Consider the following 22,861-nt stretch of genomic DNA (forward strand, 5'->3'; position numbering starts at 1 on the left):
ATTTTTAAATAAGTAATGGAATACTGGCCAACAGAGAAGTGCTCTTGTTACAGTTCTAACCTGTAAGACAGACCCTGAAGCAGAGTTAAGGTGTATGCAAGATTTATTTGAACACAGATTCCCACACAAAGGAATAAATATGAAATCTGATTCAGCAAAAAAAAGCACTAGAGTCACTCAAGAGAACAGATCGCAGTCCTGGCTATGCCACAAATTGGGCAAGTTATTGAATCTCCAATAAATATTGCTGAATGGATAAATGGACAAAATCTCTCTGGCCTTTCGTTTCATCATTTATTAAACAGATTGGACTTAATGCACTCTACAGTTCTTTACAGCTAAATTTTCTATTATCTAATATTTTACCTTGGAAAATATAAACTACTTCAAGCACTAACATGCTGATACTTCTAGTTATTATGTATTAGGGCACTAAAGAATCAGCTTTCAGTGAACAATGAATGCCTCACTGATCCTGATGTGCTTTCAGAGCAGTTTCAAAGTGTTAATCCTATCACTAATTTTGAAAGCACTTACATGCCTGCTCCTGACAACACAAGAATGCAAGATGCTCAGAATATAAGATCTTTGTTTATGGTTGGATACTATGGTGTGAATAACTATTAATGTAGAATGTTTAGTACCCTCTTTTAGATGACTGCTGTTCCATGTATTAGGGCATACTGACGTTTCCGAAATATGGAACTTATTGATGCTGACAGCCCTATTTTTTGGAGACTTGCTCTTGGTCCCTTGAGCTTAAATGTCTCAAATTTATTTATTATATATTTTAAGCTAGAAATAACTCTGACTCTCGTGTCTCTTCAAAGTGATAATAGAATCTCAACAGTTGAACCGAAGTAAGGTGTTTCCTTCTCAAACAGATTATTAAAAAAAAAATACACAGAGAAAGTGAAAATATTTCTGAGGTCATGATATACAAGAATTATTAATCAGGAGCAATAATTTCAAAAAGATAAATGCCAGTGGGAAATTATCAAAGCTTTACCCATTTCAGCACAAGATTTATCTGAGGAATACAATCTTTACAAAATGATTTCAGAATCTGAAACTTTAATTTTAACATTAATCTTTTCCACTCCCAGTGCTAAATATGTGGCACAGTTGTGTTTCTTTCATAGAGTGAAATATTTTCCCTTATACTTTTCTTACGATTTAGCATACTCAATTTCTTTTTCCTACACTGTAAAAGTAGAATACGCAAGTAGATATTTGATGGTTTCACCCTATGAATACATTTATTGATTTCTCCCCCATCTCACTGTACACAGTGGTAACCAATGGACATAAGGTAAATGTTTCGGACAATATATCTCATTGTTTCTTGTGTTTTAGAGTTCAGCTGGATGATACATCTCTAAAAGAGTTTTTTAAAAAAGAAATGGCTAGACATCAGATAGAAATGTCTGTGGAGTGATTTATCCTTCATTTGTGTAGGCAAATATATCAGTACGAAGGGATTAAGACTACGAAGTATTGTAAACCCAGGAATGAAAGTCAGTCTCTGCATTGTTAGAGAAACTATCAAACCACAGATAGAATATAGAGGGATTAATGTATTGATAATAGTGGAAAAATTTAAGGAAGAAATGTCAAAATGGTGTTGAGCAGAGAGAGGAAAGAACTTCTATTAGAGCAGAAAACAAGGGAACACAATTTTGAAAATGCTACTCACAAAATATCTTGCTATTAAGCTTTAAAAAGCCTGTAAACCAGGACTACAAAGGTGGTTTTCAATACCAAGATTAGGACTTTGCCAAATTAAGTTTTTTGGACAACTTATTCCAAGAAGTCTAAGATTTTAGTGGAAAGTCAATAGTTATGAATTTTTTTCATATGAGCAAAAATAATAAAATCTATGAAGTATGCTGGTTTATGATGCCAATAAATATACTCTAACTTCTTAGGGGAGATCAACATTTACTCCAGTGAAACAGGGTGGACACAACAATTTATTTAACCTCCTCTCTTATGGCTGGTTCTTTTACTTTTGATTATTTTCTGCCCTCTTCTTATGATGCTATTGCAGTAAGACAGCCTGAGCTTCCTCCTGCTTGGGAGGTTATGTCCTCTACCTCCTTCCCTCACTAACCCAAAGAAGGACAAGCAGAATAAAAAATTAGGTAGAGTCCCAGGAAAGAATGTTTAAGGACTACTTCTAGTCTGAACAGAACAGATCTCTGTGACTTATACACTGACCCCAAGGGATGGGGACAGAATTGTCTCTGAGGTCAGGGCAGGCTCATTAAAACATCTGCAGAACTCTAGCAGTAAGGCTTTTAGATTACTGGTTGGCATTTTGTGGACTACCCCAAGGTCTCTTATTTTTCTAAAAACAAACAAACAAACAAACAAACAAACAAAAACAAAAAACACCCTTTATAATATTTATTTTTCTCTTGATTTATGAAAGTAATACATGTTCTTGGTTAAACAAACAAACAAACTAGGAAGGTACAAATATAGACCCATGAATCTATCATTAGACACTAGTACTTGGATGTTCCAAAGATATTTAAAACTGTGTCTAGAATGGAACTTACTTGCCTTCTTTCTATACCCTGCTCTTTCCCCTATACCATTGCCACATAGTGAATGGCCCTATACTGTGTGGTTACTTCAGCTTAGATACCCAAGAATATACTCCTCTATCTCCTCTATATTCTCCTCTATCTTCCTTACCCCCAATCCAATCAGTGCATTAATATAAGATTTTAGTTCCAGATTATTGTGTGTGCTCTTATTTAAAACCTGTATTTTCTTTTTCCAAAATCACTTCTGACATTAATAGATTTTTCACAATAGGCAAATTGACAATAGTCTACTAATTTTAACTTGTTTCCTCAAGTCTGCCCTATTTCTTTTATTCTATAACAACTCTATTTGTAAGTTCTTTGTTTTGATCATCTATTTATTTATTTATTTATTTATTTATTCATCCATCTATCTATCCATCCATTTATTCATTCATTCATTTATTTATTTATTTTCCTGATAAGAGGGATGTAGTTGGTTTGTTTTCCAAGTATTTGGACGATTTATTTCTGTTGCTCTCTCTTACAAACTATAGGGCTTGGCAGCTATATTATTAAACAATATTTTTCTCTAGAAAAACTCCTTAGACATTATCTATTGATTCTGGCATTTGTTATAATGGAAAAGTTCATTGCAAGCCTGATTATATTTTTTTCCTTTGTGGAAATCTTGTTTGTTCTACATGCATCCTGCATTTGTAGGAACTTTCCTTTATCCTGAAAATTGGAGACTATAATAAGATAGGCTACATGTAACTATGAATTGAAAATTAATTTTTACAGATCATTTCCTTCATTGATTTGCTTTTTTCTAGAGCTACTGATTGCCTTTACTACACTTTGAATTTAGTAGTTTCATCTCTATACAATATTTTACCCAGACATTCTTTGGGGTTGTCCCTTCTTTCCAATGTCACTTCCAGTTGCATGGAAGATACCCTGAACTCAACCACAGCAAAAACATAACTGATACTTTTTAACTGTCTTATCTTACCACGTAATTGATAGTAACTGCTGTCATTCTCTTTATTCATCCTCATCTAGACTATCTAGAACAGAGATATTTACTAATAGGTAAATAAGTCTTTGTCAAACCCTTCAAGCCCAAACTATGAAAGAAGGGAGAAGTTTATAAGTTAATTTGTTAAATCAATGGTCCAAGAGGCAGTAAAGAGGAAACTACAATGGGAGACAATCACACCTTTATAAGACTTTCATACCTTTGGGTATTGGGACAGGCTACTTTTGGTTTAGGTCATACCTACCTTCTCTCAATGGAAGGAATGCTCTCAGGCAGAGCCATATATCCCATGTTTTAAAATGCAGGTATAACAGTCAGGATTCCAGTTCTGTGGGCTCTGGTACACATCTGGTGCACTTTCAAGAAGCACCAAGAAGAATGAGATTGGTCACAACCAAATGCCCCACCATCTGCTGTTTCCTCCACAGCCTCTGTTATAAAGCTGGTATGGGTAGGGGCATTACTGGATAGTACTGGAAGGTCTCACTTCTTTCTCTCTCTCTCTCTCTCTCTCTCTCTCTCTCACTCATTCCTCTATTTAATAACACATCTGGTTAATCAAGTACTATTTGGCCCATCCCACACTCTGGTTTTGTTCCCCAAGTTCTTAATATAGGTCCTTGTCCTAGTTTCTAGAATTCATAAGGAGTATTTTCTTTATTTTATATTATTTTTGTCATTTCACTGGGAATCTACAAGATTTAATTAAATTAACGGGGTTTGGAAACCCAGTGTATAAATTCAATCATAAGCCTATGGGAACTCAACAATGAACAGTTAATAATGAAGTAGATACATCATATAAGAAATGTGTCACTGTCTTGTGTTGAGGTAAAGGAAAATTATTGGAAGCCAAGGGCTAAGCAAGCTTTTAGAAGCCAGTAAATGGAACATCTGGCTCTAAGAATGAAGTTTCTTCTTGGATTAAGGCAGAAGAAAAATTATAGTCAGTGGATAAGAAGACTTAAAAATTTCGACTGAAATAGCTCACGTTTTAGAATATCAGAAATTCATGGAAGAACATAATAAGCTTAATCGAAGGCTGGGTTTTGGTCTTATTGTGAAATTAGAAATCCAGGTAGTATGACTACAGAGCCCACATCCTTCGCCAGACAGGTTAATCAGGCTTGCCTTAAACCTTAAGACAGATCATTTTGCTAAGAATGTTGCCAAGCTGATGACTCTATGCAGCAAGTACAATATTGTTTCCATTTACAAATGAAGAAACTGACACAGAAATTAGCTAAGATGATAGAGAGTGAGTGGCAAACTAGGATACTCAATTGTTAGAATATGTGGTTGGGGGCGGGGAGTGGACACAGAAGGAATAATTAACTGAAATCCAGCAAAGAATGTTAGTCCCTTGATGACTCAGTGTGGTCCAGAAACCAGCTCCATAAACATCATCTCAGAGCTGGTTAGAAATGCAGACTCTCAGTCCATAAGCTGCATTTTAACAAGATCCCCCAGATATATGGTAGAGGAGAAAGAACATGATCTTAAGCTGGTATGAAACTATATGAAAAGAGGACAGAAAGGAACCACTTGGGGAGTTAGTTTGCACTAGTATATAAATTTTATTTTAATTCTAAATGGTGACATTGAGATTGCTTTTGGTTTATCAAAAGTCAGTTGAAAGCCTGGAAAATCCACAAAGCTTTTAGTAATGCAAAGTTTTAGAGGGATGTACATGATGGACTTCATGTTGGCCACTCCTGGGTCTCTAAGGGCATAGACCTGGGAAGTACCTGCAGCAACAGCTCAGTTCAGAAAATGGAGGTCGATTCTCCAAGTAAAGTGAAAATGGTAACAAAAGGTGAACTCTCTCCTAGGAGGCAGGAGTTAGAGGCTCAACAAAAATTGAGAGTAGGAAGAAGCCACAGCAACAAAAATGGCAGATATAATTTTTAAAAACACAATAAAAAAGGGAAGGAGTGGGCTTTAGAATTTGAGGAGGAGATAGAAATAAAGGTGTAAAACTATGAACTCTTCCTTGAGAAAATGATTATTTTGATAACTAAATTGAAATCTTGCTCACAAGGAAAATAATAAAAGATATCCCTTCAAAATGTTATTTCACAAACTTAAAACAGAAATCAAATATCATCTCTCACCTACAGACATTTCAGAGGGTTCCCATTGTCAGTGATCAGCTGACATTTCCATGAGGCATTCCCTGACCACTCATTTAAAACTGAAATTTCTTCCCCCAATACCACTACGCCAGCATTCCCTTTCTCCCTGGCCTGCTTCATTTTTCTCTAAATTATTTGTCACTTTCTAAAACATTTTTACTTTACAAAAGTTTGGTTTATGTCTTTCTGTTTCTACACTAGAATTAAATTCCACAATAAGTGGGTTTTACTGTTTTTGCTTACTAGTATTTGTCTCAGAGCTTGGCATCTAGCACATAGTAGGGACTCAATAAATATTTGCTGAGTAAAAGTCAAAGAATATCCGATTGCCAAGAACACAAGTGTCAAAGCAAAAACCGAAAAATCAGTAAGATTTAAATACTTCAGTATAGGCTATAATTAAAATGTAAGCTCCATGAGAATAAGTATTTTTACCTTTTTTGCTGAATGTAAGAATGGATAAAGTAAAATGTTCAATATAATGTACCTAATTTCACTGATTTAACGTGCACCTTTTTTTTTCATATTTATACAGCTCTGAAATCATAATAAGCTGTATAATCAGTGCTGTATAAATCCAATGATATCTAATATCCAGTTGTATATCCAATGATATCTTAGAGTCCACGTCAGCCTGGTAATGAGGTTATGACGTAGTTGTCATTCTGCTTGCATAGATATTCAAAGAGACAGCATGAAAACTTGCAAAAGGGTATACTGGTGACAGAATAAAATCCAAGACTAGCAGAGCACTTTAACTCTTGGGAACCAAATGGTATGAGTTGGGTATAGGGAAATTAAACTAATTTAACAATACCCCTGAAGTGGGAGTCAAAGTTGGCTAGTTAAACAGAACCATAAAGCCAGCTTCAGCTTTTAAAAGCCAAGTACCAATAGCTTTTAGTTTTTCACCAACACTTTTGATGTTATTGAAAACCAAATGATATAGAAAAAAAGACATTGCTGACTAAGTGGAAAGGCAAATCTAGAGTCAGATTCTGAATGTGAAGAAGTTTTAGATATACCTTACCAGTGGTTCCCAACCTTTTTGGCACCAGGGACTAGTGCTCCTCTGAGAATCTAATGCCTGATGATCTGAGGTGGAGCTGAGGCAGTGATGCTGGAGCTGGGGAGTGGCTGCAAATACAGATGAAGCTTCGCTCACTTGCCTGTCACTCACTTCCTGCTGTGCGGCCTGGTTCCTAACAGGCCACGGACTGGTACTGGTCCATAGCCGAGAGGTTGGGGACCCCTGCCTTTGTCAATTTAGTTCATTTATAATCTTCTTATTTTGTGTATGCACCAGAGGATCAACCATAAAAATCTATTCAGTCTAAAAGCTTGCTTTCAATAGAAATATGAAATAAAAATTCTGAGTGAAAGAAAGCACTGCATAACTTTTCTGTTACTCTTTTGATCTCCTTCCTCAAGGCAGGCAGTAATACTTCTGGTTGACCATCAACCTTTCTTGATATTGCCACAGGAATAAATGTAAGATATGTTATCTGAACACTTTACCCCTAAGGGTAGTTCTAAGCACATCTTCCTTTATTCCGCCCCAGAGAAGTGGTGATGAGACAATGCCAAAAACACATTAATGAGTCATAGTACTAAGTACTGCTTCCTAAGTAAATGGTAAAAAGATCAAATGTTCTTGCCATCTACAGGAGAGGTCTTGGATCTTTTTTATTCTCTTCTTTCATACAGATTGTGCAAAAAAACAAACAAAAAACAAAAAACAAAAACAAAAAAACTACCTCCTATGTTGGGAAGGCTATTGAGAAAATAGATGAGAAAATCAGGGTACAGCCAAGGGAAAAAGTGGCATGGGACTGACAGCCTGATTCTAATCTAGGTTAAAAAAAAAAAAAAAAAGCCTTTTTCACTAGGGCTGAGCTCTACATGGGGCTTTAAAACCTATGCCTGTAGCAATAAAGTGAGTATATGTCCAGGATGTGCTTAGGAATTTATAAGGGTGGTGGCCGCAGGCTCTGGTATACCAAATATAGAATTGGAACTGCTTAGAAATACAGCTAAAAGTTCATTTTAAGAAACATTTTTTTTCCTCCTGCATAACAGGATCCTAAGCATCACCACTTTAGTAAATATAGAAACTTATAAGCAATAAATAACCAATATGCCATTTTTAGGGATGAATAAAGTTCCGTTTTAAATGTAGAAAAAAATGAGAAGTAGTAAATTGTTTTACCTTAAATGATCCAAGAATATCCTTTAAGGGCTCTTCATAAAACTCATCTCTTCCAAAGAACAGCAGTAACTCAAAGAAACTCCTAAAAAGAATAAGTGAATGATAACTTTTATCACTTCTTTGATTTTTTGCCCCAATTTAAAAGTCTCAAAAAATAATAGCTATGTAATAACAGATATCTAGTTTTTAAATAGTGGTTTTGAAACAGTAATCAATTAGGATTCGTGTTGTTTTTATAAAATAGAAGTGTCTTCAAGGAAAATGCAAAGAAATACACTGATGTTCTAGAACTACAGAATGAACAATTACATTATTCATGTCTACCAGTGTTTACTGCAAAAAAAAAGAAAATGCAGCAGTATATCAGGTGGCAAAAATATGGGTACACATGTGAAGATGAGCTAAATGGGCATACATTTCTAGTAAAATGGGTTCCAGAGAAAATTCAAAATCTAATTTTTTTCAGAGGGATATAAAGGATGAATCAACTGACATAAAAATATAAGTTAGAAAGTTACCCTGAAACTCTCAGCCAACATTTACATATTAGCAATATCATTGCTTATATAGCCATGGATCCTCAAACTCTAGGCTTACCTTGATTATCCCACTCATGGCAACTCCCCAAATTCTGTGGTTCCTTATTTTTAAATAAATTATTTTGGAAAATACCATTATTAAATATTTTATGTGCCTTTAATAATTCATGAGTTCATACAGGAAAAAATATGACTTCCTAATCATGAGCATGGAAACCTATAAAATTATCATATATTACTTAGTAATCCTAAAGTAGAGCAAATAATAAACCCCTTGAAATCTTTAAATTTTAATTCATGCAGAAGATACTCAACTAGGAATAGCTAAAGTTGTATTTTTTATAAATACTTCTTGCCTTTAATCAAAATTAATCACTAATGAAGACTGAAAATTTTAAAATGCAAACATTAACTGAGACTATATCATTTTAAAAATTATATAAAAGACCTAAGTATTACACAATAGTTACAAAAACTCTTCTAAATGTAGCATAGCAACCATACCCAATAAACCAATATTTTTATAAATTTGACTAGTTAAAATTTAAAATGTCAATAGACTAAAAACCATAAAAGCAATCAAAAGCAAAATGATACAGAGAAATAATCTTTGCTGATTTTCTTACTTAAAAAGCTTATATAAGTAATTTTAAAAAGTCAATACCCCAGTAGAAAAATGGGAGACATTACTCACAGAAAAGAAATGCAAGCAGATTTTTTTCAAATATGAAACGATGCTTTACTTTACTCATAATTAAATAGTATTTATGAAGATGAAATACCATTTCTCCTTCATATTTTTTAAAATAAAAATGCCGAATTAATTATATTCATATTTTTAAAAATGAAAATGCTGATATGTTCTATGACAGTTCTGATGTGGAAGAATAGGCTCTGATACCTGCTGGAGGGATGACAAATAGTACCTCTTTTAAGGGCAACACAGTAATAGTCATCAAAATTTAAAATGCACATATGCCATCTGACTGAACAACTCCACTGCTAAGAATTTAATCCTCCAAATATACACATATAAACTCAAAGATGTATATATAAGGATATGCAACCACAGATGGTTTGTAGTAGCAAAAGAACGGACACATACTAAATGTCTAACTCTTCCAGGGAACTAGGTAATTACAATACATCCATACAATGAAATATAATGCAAATATTAATGAAAGTATTAGTGAGAATATATATTTATATCTCTATGAGTAGATAAGAAAAAAGTCCAAGATATATTGCTAAGCAAAGATGCAGAAATATATTTATTGAATTATCATTTGTGTACATGTAGAAGTAGAAACTCATGTTTCATACCTGTTGTATTTCCTATTGACTAGTAGTCCAAGGGATCAACTAAATGTTTAGAAATCAAGTTGTCTAACCCTCATGGAAGAAAACAATTCAAGGGCACAGAGTAAATATGTCTAAAATAGAACAAAGTAGGACCTCAAATTATACATAGCACTCTAGAGCTGAGCTGGCAAACTACTGCTCACAGGCCAAATCTGGCCCAAGGAAGGCCTGTTGCTATCTAATGCAAGAGTAAGAATAGTTAGCCATATTTAAATTGTTAAAAGAAAAATCAAAAGAGTATTTCATGACAAGAAAAAACTACATCAAATTCAAATATCACCATAAATAAATAAGTTATTATTGGAACACAATCACATCCATCTATTTACATATTGACAATGGCTGCTTTCACACTACAGTGAGTAGTGGCAACAGAGACCTTAAGTGTTAAGCCTAAAATATCTGGCTCTTTTACTTACCTGTGGTCTAGAACCACACTGGGTTTGAATCTCAACTCCACCACTCACTTGACATGTAACCCTGGGCAAGTCACTTAATATCTATATGCCTCAGTTTCTTTATTTATAAAATAGAAACAGTAATAGTAGCTACCTCTTATAAAGCACTTAGAAAAATCCCTGGTAGAGCTATAGGTGTTTGCTAATAATATAGTACACTACTTTTACTGTTAACATTGCCATCCAAGTTTCCTTCAACAATCTAAGAGGAAACACAAGATCTTCACAGATTTGTTCTTCTCAGCTGTGTATGTTTCAATTTTGTTGAAATAAGACATTTTTCTTCACGTAAATTATGAAGATTGTTAGAAAAGGTTTCTTTCCAACAATGTAATATTGTATAATGTTTACATCAGTTTTTAATGCTGAATGTTTAAGATGTTTGTAAGTATATATTTAATATGTTTAATATGTAATAGTCTATACATTAATCAATTTATAATTAATCCTAGTCCAAATTATAGGTTACCTACAGTTCATTTACCTAAATTATTCAAAACAGAATTATCTAAACAAAATGACATATAAAAACATAGACTACATTATAGATAGTATGCCTTCCGAATTTAAAAAAGATACCATACATAATCATACTTATTTGACTTTCATCAATCAGTATACTCCTATTAGCTATGCAAGCTTAAATAACCAGAGTACCACTACAGTCCCTATTTATGAAATAAATTATATTCTGTCAGCAGGATGCTTAGAAGTCAGACCATATTTTCCCATATATTACAAATGGTAAAAACTTACCAGACTTTTTTGGGTTGAGTAATTTTATGATTCCACTTCATTTCCACTTTGGCTTAATATATACACCTCTGTATTCTAAGTTTTTAGTGATTACCCCAAGGTTGACAATATATATCTTTAATAAGTCCCAGCCTGCCTTCAAATAATATTATGTTGCTTTGGGTACAACATAATAAATCTTTGTGCTATTTTTGTCATTCACTTTAATTTAAAATATTCTATAAACCAACAGTACCTCTACTGCAATTTTTGCTTTAGTTTTGGCATTTAGAGAATATGACACATAGGCTGGATGCCAGTTTTTGTAAAAGTTTTACTGGAACAAAGAAATATACATTCATTTATGTATTGTCAAAGGCTACAAGAACAGAGTTGAATAGTTACAACACTCTATGGTCTGCAAGTCTAAACTATCTGGCCTTTTAAAAAATTGTTTGCCCCCTCCCTGCTCTACAACAGTTACGTTTCATGGTGATTAAAAATAATCAAAATTCCATTTTATATATATTTTCAGTTTTTATCATTTCAAGTTCTCTTAATTTCTTTAGGTAGATTTTCTATCTGGAGTCATATTTGTGGTACACTTTTTTGTAGTTCAGGTCTTCTGGGAATGAAGTCTTTCAGTTTTTGCTTCTCTGAAAACATTCTTATTTCTCTTTCTCAAATTGAGAGTTAAAAGTTTTTTTTTTCTTTCAGCACAATAAAGATGTCACTTCATTGTGTTCCAGCTTGCATAGTTCCTGAGATGTTGGCTGTATTTCTTAACTTTAGTCTTCTAAATTATGTAACATCTTTTACTCTAGTGGCCTTCAAGATGTTCTGTGATTTACCAGAGTTTGAATTTATGCATCTCTGTGATCTAGGTGATAGGTGTTGTGTGTGTGTTTCAAATTATCCTCCTTGTTCTCCGCGTTTTTTGAATCTGTGGTTTCAGGGTCCTCTACAGCAATAATTACATCTCTTATGAGGTCCCTTCTCATATAAGTCAGTGCCTCTTCCTTTCATCAACCAACTCTAGTCTCTGGGCTCTACCAATAGCTCATCCTTTCTTTGTTCTTCTATTCCTTGAGCTAACAGCAACTTACTAGAGTGCTAAGTCTGGGTTTACCATCCATTCCTTGTCTTCTCTCTTGGATCTTCTAATAACTTTGAAAAAGATTCTATGAATTAAAATAAATTCTCTATCAAATTATCTAGCATGACTTATATTTCCCTAACTAGATCTTGATTGAAATAACCTATATATCTTAATCAAAAAGAAAATGAAAAAGGAAACAAAAATAAACTTACTGATGACCATTCCCTAACAAGACCAACAGGAAATTATTTTCTGTCCCTCCAGTTCCAAAATTAGAATGGAGAACTTTCAGAATATTATAGCTTAAGAACTATAACCAATAAGCTATAGACAAAATGAGTCACTTATTTATATTAAATATTAAAAAATATATGTTTGTCTTGGTGCCTTGATCGTATGAGATGTTCTTTTTTTTCCCCGATTGAGTTGTAATTGACATTTAACACTATATTAGATTCATGTGTACAACATGATTCAATATTTGCAAATATTACAAAATGAGCGCCAAAAGTCTAGTTAACATTCATTACCACACAGTTACAATTTTTGTCTTACAATAAGAACTTTCAAGATCTACTCTCAGCAACTTTCAAATATACAATAGAGTATTATTCACCATAGTCACCATGCTGTATATTACATCCCAATGACCTATTTATTTTATAACTGGAAGTTTGTATCTTCTGACCACCTCCACTCATTTGGCCTACCTTTCGACCCCCACCTATGGCAACCACCAACCTGTTCTCTGCATCTGAGTTTTGTTTTGTTTTAAATTCCACATATAAGTGAGATCATATTTTATCTTTCTCTATCTTATTTCACTTAGCATAATGCCTTCAAGGTCCATCCGTGTTGTCACAAATAGCAATATTTCCTTCTTTTTCTATGACTGATAGTATTCCATTACATATATATGTGTGGTATATCACATTTTCTTTATCCATTCATCCAATGATGTACACATAGGTTACTTCCATGTCTTGGCTACTATAAATAATGTTTCAGTGAACACAGAGATACAGATATCTTTTTGAATTAGTGTTTTTGTTTCTTTCAGATATGTAAGAGTAGAATTGCTGGATCATATGGTAGTTCTATTTTTAATTATCTGATGAACCTCCATAATTGTTTCCCAATTTACACATCCAGCAACAGTGCATAGGGTTGTCTCTTCTCTATATTCTTGCCAACACTTATTATCTTTTTAATAAAAGCCATTCTAACAGGTGTGAGGTGATATGTTATCGTGGTTTTGATTTTATTTTTATCGGTAGTTTCCTTTGCTGTGCAAAAGTTCCTTAGTTTGATGTAGTCCAACTTGTTTATTTTTGCTCTTGTTGTCTTTGCTTTTGTTATCAAATGAAAAAAAAAATCGCTCTTAAGACCAATGTCAAGGAGCTTACTGTCTGTTTTCTTCTGGGAGTTTTATGGTTTCGGGTTGTATGCTCAAGTCTTTAATACATTTTGAATTGATTTTTGTGTATGATATAATAGTGGTTCAGTTTCATGCTTTTAAATGTGGCTGTCCAGTTCCCCCAACACCATTTATTGAAGAGACTATCCATTCCCCACTGTATATTCTTAGCTCCTTTGTTGTAAATGTATTGACCACACGTGTGGGTTTACTTTTGGGCTCTCTATTCTGTTCTACATGCTCTCTGTTGATCTATATGTTTCTTTTTATTCCAATACCATATTGTTTTGGTTAGCTTTATAATATAGTTTGAAATCAGGAAGAGTGATGCCTCCAGCTCTGTTTTTCATTCTCAATATTGCCTTGGCTATGCAGGATCTTTTGTGGTTCCACATAAATTTTATGAACTGTTTGTTCTAATTCCATGAAAAATGCCATTGTATTTTTGATAGACATTGCACTGAATCTTTAGTTTGCTTTGGGTAGTATGGACATTCTAACACAATTAATTTTACCTTCTTGGTGAAATTTATTCCTACGTATTTTATTTTTAATGAAATTGTGAATATGATTGTTTTCTTAATTTCTCTGACATTTATTGGTGTATAGAAACACAACAGACTTTTAGCCACTGATTATGTATTCTGCAACCTTACTGAATTAGTTTATTAGTTTTAACAATTTTTTGGTAGAGTCTTTAGGGGTTTCTATATATATATCATGTCACCTGCAAATGGAGACAATTTTACTTCTTTTCTTATTTGGATGCCTTTTATTTATCTTGCTTGATTGCTCTGGCTAGGACTTCCAGTACTCTGTTGAATAAAAGTGGTATGAATAAGCATCCCTATCTTTTTCTCAATCCTAGAGGATAAACTTCAGCTTTTCACCATTAAGTATGATGATGTTAGATGATGAGGACTTGTCATATATGGCTATTACAAACTTGAGGAACATTTCCTCTATCCATTTTGTTGAGAGTTTTTATCATAAATGGATGCTGTATTTTGTTTAATGTTTAATGTTCTGCATCTATTAAGAAGATCATATGGTTTTATCCTTCATTTTCTTAATGTGGTATATCACAGTGATTGATATGCAGATATTGAACCATCCTTGCATCTGTGAAATAACTACCACTTGGTCATGGTGTATAATCCTCTTCATGTATTGTTGTATTTGGTTGCTGATATTTTGTTGAAAATTTTTGCATCTATGTTTATCAGGGATATTGACCTGTAATTTTCTTTTCTTGTGGTGCCTTTGTCCAGTTTGGGTATAAGGGTAATGCCTGCCTCATAAAGTAATTTTGGAAGTGTTTCCTCTTCTTTGATTTTTTGCAAGAGTTTGAGAAGGATTGATATTAATTCTTCTTTGAATGTTTGGTATAATTTACCAGTGAAGCTGTCTGATCTTTAACTTTTGATTGTTGAGAGGTTTGTGATTACTGATTAAATTTCTTTACTAGTAATCAGTCTGTTCAGATTTTCTATTTCTGCACGATTCAATCAGGGTAGGCTGTATGTTTCTAAGAATTTATTAATTTCTTCTAGGTTATCCAATTAGTTGGCACATATTTGTTCATATTAGTTTCTTCTGATCCTTTGTATCAGTTGTAACATCTATTTCTGATTTATTTATTTGAGCCTCTTTATATCCTAGGTGAGTCTACCTAAAGATTTACTTTTATCATTTCAGAAAACCAGCTCTTAGTTTCATCAATCTTTTCTATTATCTTTTTAGTCCCTATGTCATTTATTTCTGCGCTGATCATTATTTCCTTCCTCCTGCTAAATTTGAGCTTTATTTGCTCTTCTTTTTCTAGTTCCTTTAGGTGTAAAGTTAGATTGTTTATTTGCAAACTTTCTTGTTTCTTGAGATAGGCATTTATTGCTATATAGAATTGCTTTTGCTCCATCCCATAAGTGGTGTTATACTGTATACCCATTTTCATTTGTTTCAAGGTTATTTTTTTTTTTTAATTTCTCTGTGATTTCTTCTTTGACTAACTGGTTGTTTAGTAGCATGTTGTTTATTCTCTACATATTTGTGAGTTTTCCAGCTTCCTTCTTGTAGTTGATTTCTTTTTTCATACAACTGTGGTCAGAAAAGATGCTTGATATGACTTCAATCTTAAATTTGTTAAGACTTGCTTTGTGGCTTAACATATATCTATTCCATGAGCTTGAGAAGAATGTGTATTTTGTTGCTTTTGGATGGAATATTATGTATATGTCTATTAAGTCCATAGCAATATGAACAGCTTTTAGTCTACTGCTTTTTAACTTTTTTTGTGTGTGTACCATGACTAAGAGAATTATCAAGCTCTTTCCTTTAGTTATATTAGAAGAACAAATACCATTTTAAAAAATGACACATGTACCTCCTTCTAGATTCTGATACATACAAATCCTCAAATAACATTGTTTTGTTCAATGTAATTTTGTTATAATGTTGATGAGATGCTGTAGGAATTTAATTCTTATTTATATCAATTAGCCTATGATAAAACGGGTATCATTATACATCGTTTCACTTAAAGTCACCTATCAACAATGTTAAGTGAAGACTTACTATATTAATATGGGTGAGAATAGGGTATGTCATCACCTGATCACTTTTCATCTCTGCCAACACAAATATACTAGTTAATAATCCCTCTTTTTGGCCATAAATTACTATAGTCTCAACTACTTCACTCCAAAATTAAAAGGAGCAATAAAGACCAAAATTACAGGGAAAAAGATTCTAGTCACAACTAGCACCAAATAAAATTTGGAGTTTCTAAAATGGCCAGTATAAATAAATGCACACAGGTTTCTCTCATGTTGACTTTAGCTACAACAAATCCTGGGAACAAAATGTTATAATGCAATGATAAAGAAAAACAAAACAACGTTTAAGGAATTTAGTAAGGGAATCAAATCAAAACCACCACCTTCCCCCTAAAAAACAAATGGCCCTTTACAATTAGTCCTTCTTCCTCTGATTTCTTGGCTGTTTCTAAATTAGTTAAAGTCTAGACCCAAGTTATAAATACAACCAAATAAAACTTGGCTGTAACAGAGACTGAAATTAGACACAAATTCTATGTTCAAAATATAGTACAATTCAGCAACATAATCGGAAAGTGTCTCTAGGTCACGACATGTGTGGGCTAGCACATGAATGTGTAGCCATTCTAAATAAGAGGCTGATTATACCCACTCGATTCCATGAAAAAGAAGGCCCTCTGGTATTCTTTCATAGGCAGTTTGGCATACTATACACTTTTAGTGTTTGCCACTACATATGCTAAACGCTACTAGATGAACTAGTGCCCTCCTCCTGTGGACCTTGTGAATCCTTGTGGACCTAATGGCTGCCAAGCAAATACCGCCTGTCTCACACTTAACCGTGCCTGGAATGCTGAAATCTATGAACATTTACTTTCCATTGGGCTAAAGGAGGCTGAGAAGGCACCATTAAAGTTTACTTTAATTTTATGTAAAACTGGTAAAGTCTATGTTATTTATCTTAAAGGTCCACTTAGTTTCAAGGTGTTCAACTTTGTTCTACTTTTAAAACTTAGGAATTATTTACCCAATCTAAAACACAAAAACACTAAGAAAAAAGTCAGAACTTAACTCAGATTTGCAAAATTTTCCTAAATTCTCAGGCCTCAGTCTTCTTATATATAAAAGGGAATTAATTTGAGGTTCTTTTTTGTGCAAATACATACATACACACATAGCAAAATCTTCATTTCTTTCAAAAATACGGTTTACAGGGAGGGTCATCCCAGCTAAAATTATAGTTGATTTAAGACAAATCTCTATATGACTATTCATTACCATAAAATCTAAAAAACAGTAATGAATAAAAATAGAATCTATTTCCCTTCCCTGTAAAGAACAAACCTGTAGTTTTTAGAGTCTCCAAGCCTATAGAAGGCAGATCTTCATATATAAATGTATAATTGGGTATAGGCTTTTATGAAGGTGGACATATAGACCAGACTACCACAGAATATAGAAACTTATATGTTATGTAGATATCTATGTTATATAGATAGATGCACTTATATAGAGAATATTATAGATATTACTTAAGTTGATCCTTTAGTTCATCTATAAATTTTAGGCATGTCATGATTTAAAAATTAAAAATACATGATATACATCATAAATAAGAATTCTACAAATAGATATGAATTATAATGAAATCCATTAATATCCTGACATCCTGTCCAGGCACCTTGAACATTCTGTTTGCAGTCCCTGGGAGGCTCTAATGCTCCTTCATGTAATTAAATGCTACCATTTCTTCAGATCTCAGCTCAAGTGTTAGTTCATCTAGCATTTCCCTGACTTCCAAGACCAAGTCAAGTTCCCTGTTAGACTTTCTCATTGTACCCTGTAATTCTTTCATGATTACAATTACACAATAATGTGACTCTTAATATCTTTTAGCTCTGTAAAGTCTTTAAGAACAAGGACTTAAGTATCTTATTTTCTACTTTATCCCTAAAACCAAGCACAGAGATTTACAGAATGACTGAATGAATAACTATGGAATAATTGTCAGATAAATTTTCTGGCTTATATATTTATTTACATAAAACAGAATTATAGACCTACTACTCTTTTAATAGTACCACCACATTCTTTTGGTATTAAAAATATAATTAAATGTTGTTAAAGTAAATTCAAACAATGCAAAATCTTTTCTTTATAAGAAACACTACTATAAATTATAAGATAATTTTCTTCTGCCTACACTGTCTTAGATAAGGTTTGCTTCTGCTTAATATGTTATTCTTTTCATGAGCAGTAGTAGAAAAGCTAGCAAGCAATAAAACGGAAGTCAACCAATGACTTAAATTTTTTTTAAAAGTACTTTTATAAGCCTTAAAAGCAATTTCACATTACAACATTAAAGTTAACAAAGATCATAGAATAAATGAAGAAAATCCATATAGGCACTGAAAGAGGAATAATACTTCTTGCTTACAAATAACATATTTCTAGTAATATTTTTTTTTTTTTTTTTTGCTCAGAAATCAGTAGAGATTAACTGAAATCATTTTGGAAGCTTTCAAAACAACATATAAAAATATTCCCTGTAGTGGACATCTATTATGTTTGTCTACCTAGCCAGTTCTTCATGCTACCTCACTCACTTCTTGAGGGAACTGCTTATCCTTCCAATATTTCTATGGTTCTGATGGGGCTGCTGATGCAGTGTCCTCATTTCTCCTAGCCACAAGGTGGGTCTGTCATCAGACTGAAACAAAAATGTTACCACACTTTCTTCAAACAGTGATTAGTCCAAGCAATAGACACATAACCTCAGCTGGACCCAAGTCCTCCAAATATTCTGGGTATTAAAGGTGGAAGGAGGGGGTCTCTTCTTCCTTGGTTAATAAACTAAGTTTAATGCCAAAACTGTCAGCAGCCCTGAGAGAATGAAGCCAAAAGGGAAAAAATGGAAAGGGAGAGAAAAGTTTTGGATAATATTTTGTTCTCCGGATTCAGAAAATCCTGAAACTAGTACTAACGCTTGATTTTCCATGGTTTAGTCATCTAATAAATCCCTCTGCATCCCCTCCCCCTGCCTCTTTGTTTGTTTGTTTAAATTAGCTTGAGTAAGATTTGTCAATTATAACAAAAGTCCTAATACATTTCCCATATTTATTTAGGCATGATAAACTAAATGTAAAAAATATAGTTCTCTTTAACTGTCTCGCTCTTACAAATCTAAGTAATGTTATATTCTGAACTCTCCTCCGCACCCCTACAATTTTTTTCAGCTTTATTGGGGGGTATAATGGACCAATAAAAATTGTATATAGTTAAGGTGTACAACTTGATGCCTTGATATACATATAGATGGTGAAATAATAACCACAATGAAGCTGGTTAACATATCCATCTCCTCACATAGTTCCCTCCTACAGTGTTAAATATATACAAATACACTTTTAAAGAAGCACAATGTACATACACTCTTCAATTTTTTATATAGAAATAAAACAAAAAAAATCTAGTTATATATGAAATTAACAAACCTTTAAGATTGAAAAATGCTAAGTGCATAGAAAGCCTTCGACCTTCTCTCTCGCTAGTCCAATGCCTCAGAATTAACAACTTTGAATATTTTTAATAATCTTTGCTATTATTTCTTGATTTTCATGAGCATTAGTAGAAAAGCTAGCAAGCAATAAAATATTATCTCTTGACTTCCTGCATGGGAGAATTTAATTCCTCACACAACCAATTCCACCTTCTCAATATTATTATTTCCTCTATTATTTATCTTTGTAACTTTACTTCTTTATTTATGGTTTCACGTACAACTGATACTCCAGTATGTAAAATAAGAATTAAAGGAAGGATACCGTGCCCTTGTACTTCACTTTCAACTCACAAGTTCCATTAAATATTCTTATATTGAAAGTTAATAATTTCCCTCTGTTCTATAATTATTTTTGTACTTTTAAGTTTAAAGTAAATAAGCATCATTTACATTAAGAAAACTATATAAATAATATTCAGAGCACATCTAAGGTTTCTATGACTCTGAGTCCTTTCCTGTTCAGATTATTTTTAATTTTCCTGACGTGTCTAATTTCCTTTTTATTTCCTTTGCCTTGTCTTTTAGCATTACCTTTAATGGTTCCAAATTCTCAAGGTTAGTCTCAAATCTCCAATTTTACTGGATATTTCCCTTATGAAGTGACGTATCTGTAAAACCTATTGCTATCCTGAGACTTCTCTTCCCTCTAAAGTAAAAACTACTGTTTTCTAGGTTCACTGTCATCTGACTTTTTATATTATACTCTCACCAGGAGCACTCTCTCTAATAACTTCCCAAGAAAGGGTATGTGGACAAGTCAATCTTCTAGGTCTTTTCATGACTGGAAATGTTCTTTCTACTCCCATACTTCACTGACAGTTTGAGTGTAAAATTCTACATTGAAAGTAATTTCCCCTCAAATCTTTAAAGACACTGATTAATTATAGTCTATCACCCACTGTTGGTTGTATAAAGACTGAAATCAATCTGATGTTTGTTCCTCTACAGGTAACCTAGTTTTTCCTCTCTAGAAGGTATTCAAGTCTTTTCTTCATTTTTGATATTTTGAATTAGCAAAATGATGTATTTAGCTGAGTATCTTTCATATTCATTGTGCTGAGCATTTCTTGGTCTCTTTCAGCCTGGAAACCCATGACTTTCAGTTCTGGGGAATTCTTTTATTACATCTTCAAAAATTTCCTCCAGTGTATTTTCTCCAAATTCTTTTCTGGCACTCTAATTAGAACCACCATATTATTATTATTATTATTATTATTTTTAATGATACATTCCTTCTCTTTGGTTTTGGTTTACATTCTTCATTATTTCTTCAACTTTACTTTCCAACCTTCCTACGGAAAGAGGTTAAAATTTAGCCATCGTATTTTCTTAATTTCCTCAAACTCATTTTTGGTATCTCATTATTCCTTTCATACAGCATGATACGTTGATGTTTTAATGTTATACATATTTTCTCAACTCTCTCTGAAATATTCATTATAAATTTTATATTTTGCTTTTTTCCCTCCAATAGTAACACTATTACTTCCAGATATTTTGTTTGTTTTCACTGTATTTTATTCAAGTTAAAGGCATTCCTCATATGTTTGATGATTCCTGAATACCTATTAATATTTAAGAATAAGGCCATGAGCAAATTAATTGGGAACCCTATGAACATGTCTAGAGTTTGGTGACTGATAATTTTTTCTTCAGGATAATTAAGTGGTTAGCTAGCTGTCTCAAAGAGGAACCCTTAATTGACAGAACGTAAAAAGTAGCAATACTGTTTCCCCACCCCACTCTAGGCCCTAAGGCCTGGTGACTGGCCTGAATGGAAAAATTGCAATTAACTTCTTTATCTGCATTGTCCCAAAGTATCATTCCCTACTCTCTAGTTCATACCTTGCAAGTTCAAATTCTAGACCTCTCTAAGATTCTGGGGGGAGGGGGTAAAGCCAGACTATCTTCCTATTTTACAAGGCAGAGGGTAATTTTGTTTTAAAAAATGTTTTACATATAAGTCATGAGTTGCTTAAAAATAGGAATATGTCCTGAGAAATGCATTGATAGGTGATTCTGACATTGTAAGAGCATTATAGAGTGCACTTACATAAACCTAGATGGTATAATCTACTACACACCTAGACTATAAAGTATATATACCTTATTGCTACTAGGCTATAAGCCTATACAGCATGTTACTATACTGAATACTGTAGGCAACTGAAACACAATCATAAGTATTTGTGTATATAAACCTATCTAAAAATAGAAAAGGTACAGTAAAAATACAGCAATAAAGATAAAAAATGGTACACCTGTATAGGGCACTTAGCATAAATGGAGCTTGTAGGACTGGAAGTTGCTCTAGGTGAGTTACTGAGTGAGTAGTGACTGAATGTGAAGGCCTAGGATTATTACTGTACAGTACTATAAGCTTTATAAACACTGTACATTTAGGCTATGCTAAATTTAAAAAATGTTTTTCTTTCTTTAATAATAAATTAACCTTTGCTTACTGTAACATTTTTACTGTATAAACTTTGTGTTTTTTAACTTAACTCTTTTGTAATAATATTTAGCTTAAAACACAAAGACATTGAACAGTTGTACAAAAATATTTTCTTAATATCCATATTCTATAAGTTTTATATTTTTAAATTTTTATTTATTTATTTACTATTTATATATTCTTTGTTAAAAACTAAGACACAAACATGCACATTAGTGTAGGCCTAAAGAGGGTCAGGATTATCAATATCACTATCTCTCACTTCCACATCTTATCTCAATGGACAGTCTTCAGGGGCAATAACACACATAGAGCTGTCATCTCCTGTGATAACTATGACTTCTGGAATATCTCCAGGTGGACCTGCCTGAGTCATTTCTTCAGGATCTCACTCTTCAGAAATATGTCCATGGTAGTTTGTTTGGTTTATTTCTTTTTTCTTCATAGATTTGCCTGTAAGCATAAAATGCACATTCCTCTCTATTAATGAAAACCTTTTGGTGTTGGAGTCCATATTTTCAAACTTTTTAAGGAGCCTGATGAGATCTGCAAAAGCTTCTGCTAAACCCTTCACTGTGAATTTTCTTGGGTGTTTTTTTTCTGTCAATTCTTTTCACTAATTATAGGAGGGTAAAAAGGATAAACCCAAGTGCTCAGTTTATGATCTTTAACTCAAAGTCTTCTACAAGTATTTTTTAAAACAAGGAGTTTCCTAACCTTTTTCTGGCCAATTTAAGGTCCTTCTGTTCAGTGGTCCCC

At 33.1% G+C, this 22,861-nt stretch overlaps 1 protein-coding gene across 2 annotated transcripts in view; it reads right to left on the reverse strand.

Moving 5' to 3' along the window:
- Positions 1 to 22,861, reverse strand: part of ZNF654 (zinc finger protein 654) — a 73,619-nt gene that overhangs the window by 25,567 nt on the left and 25,191 nt on the right. For both annotated transcript variants that reach the window (XM_011356408.2, XM_023528472.1), the window contains exon 3: positions 7,921 to 8,002. In XM_011356408.2, coding sequence (XP_011354710.1) covers positions 7,921 to 8,002 — 82 coding nt within the window. The remainder of the gene's footprint in view (positions 1 to 7,920; positions 8,003 to 22,861) is intronic.

Source organism: Pteropus vampyrus, unplaced genomic scaffold (assembly GCF_000151845.1).
Source record: "Pteropus vampyrus isolate Shadow unplaced genomic scaffold, Pvam_2.0 Scaffold26, whole genome shotgun sequence".
Taxonomy (NCBI): domain Eukaryota; kingdom Metazoa; phylum Chordata; class Mammalia; order Chiroptera; family Pteropodidae; genus Pteropus; species Pteropus vampyrus.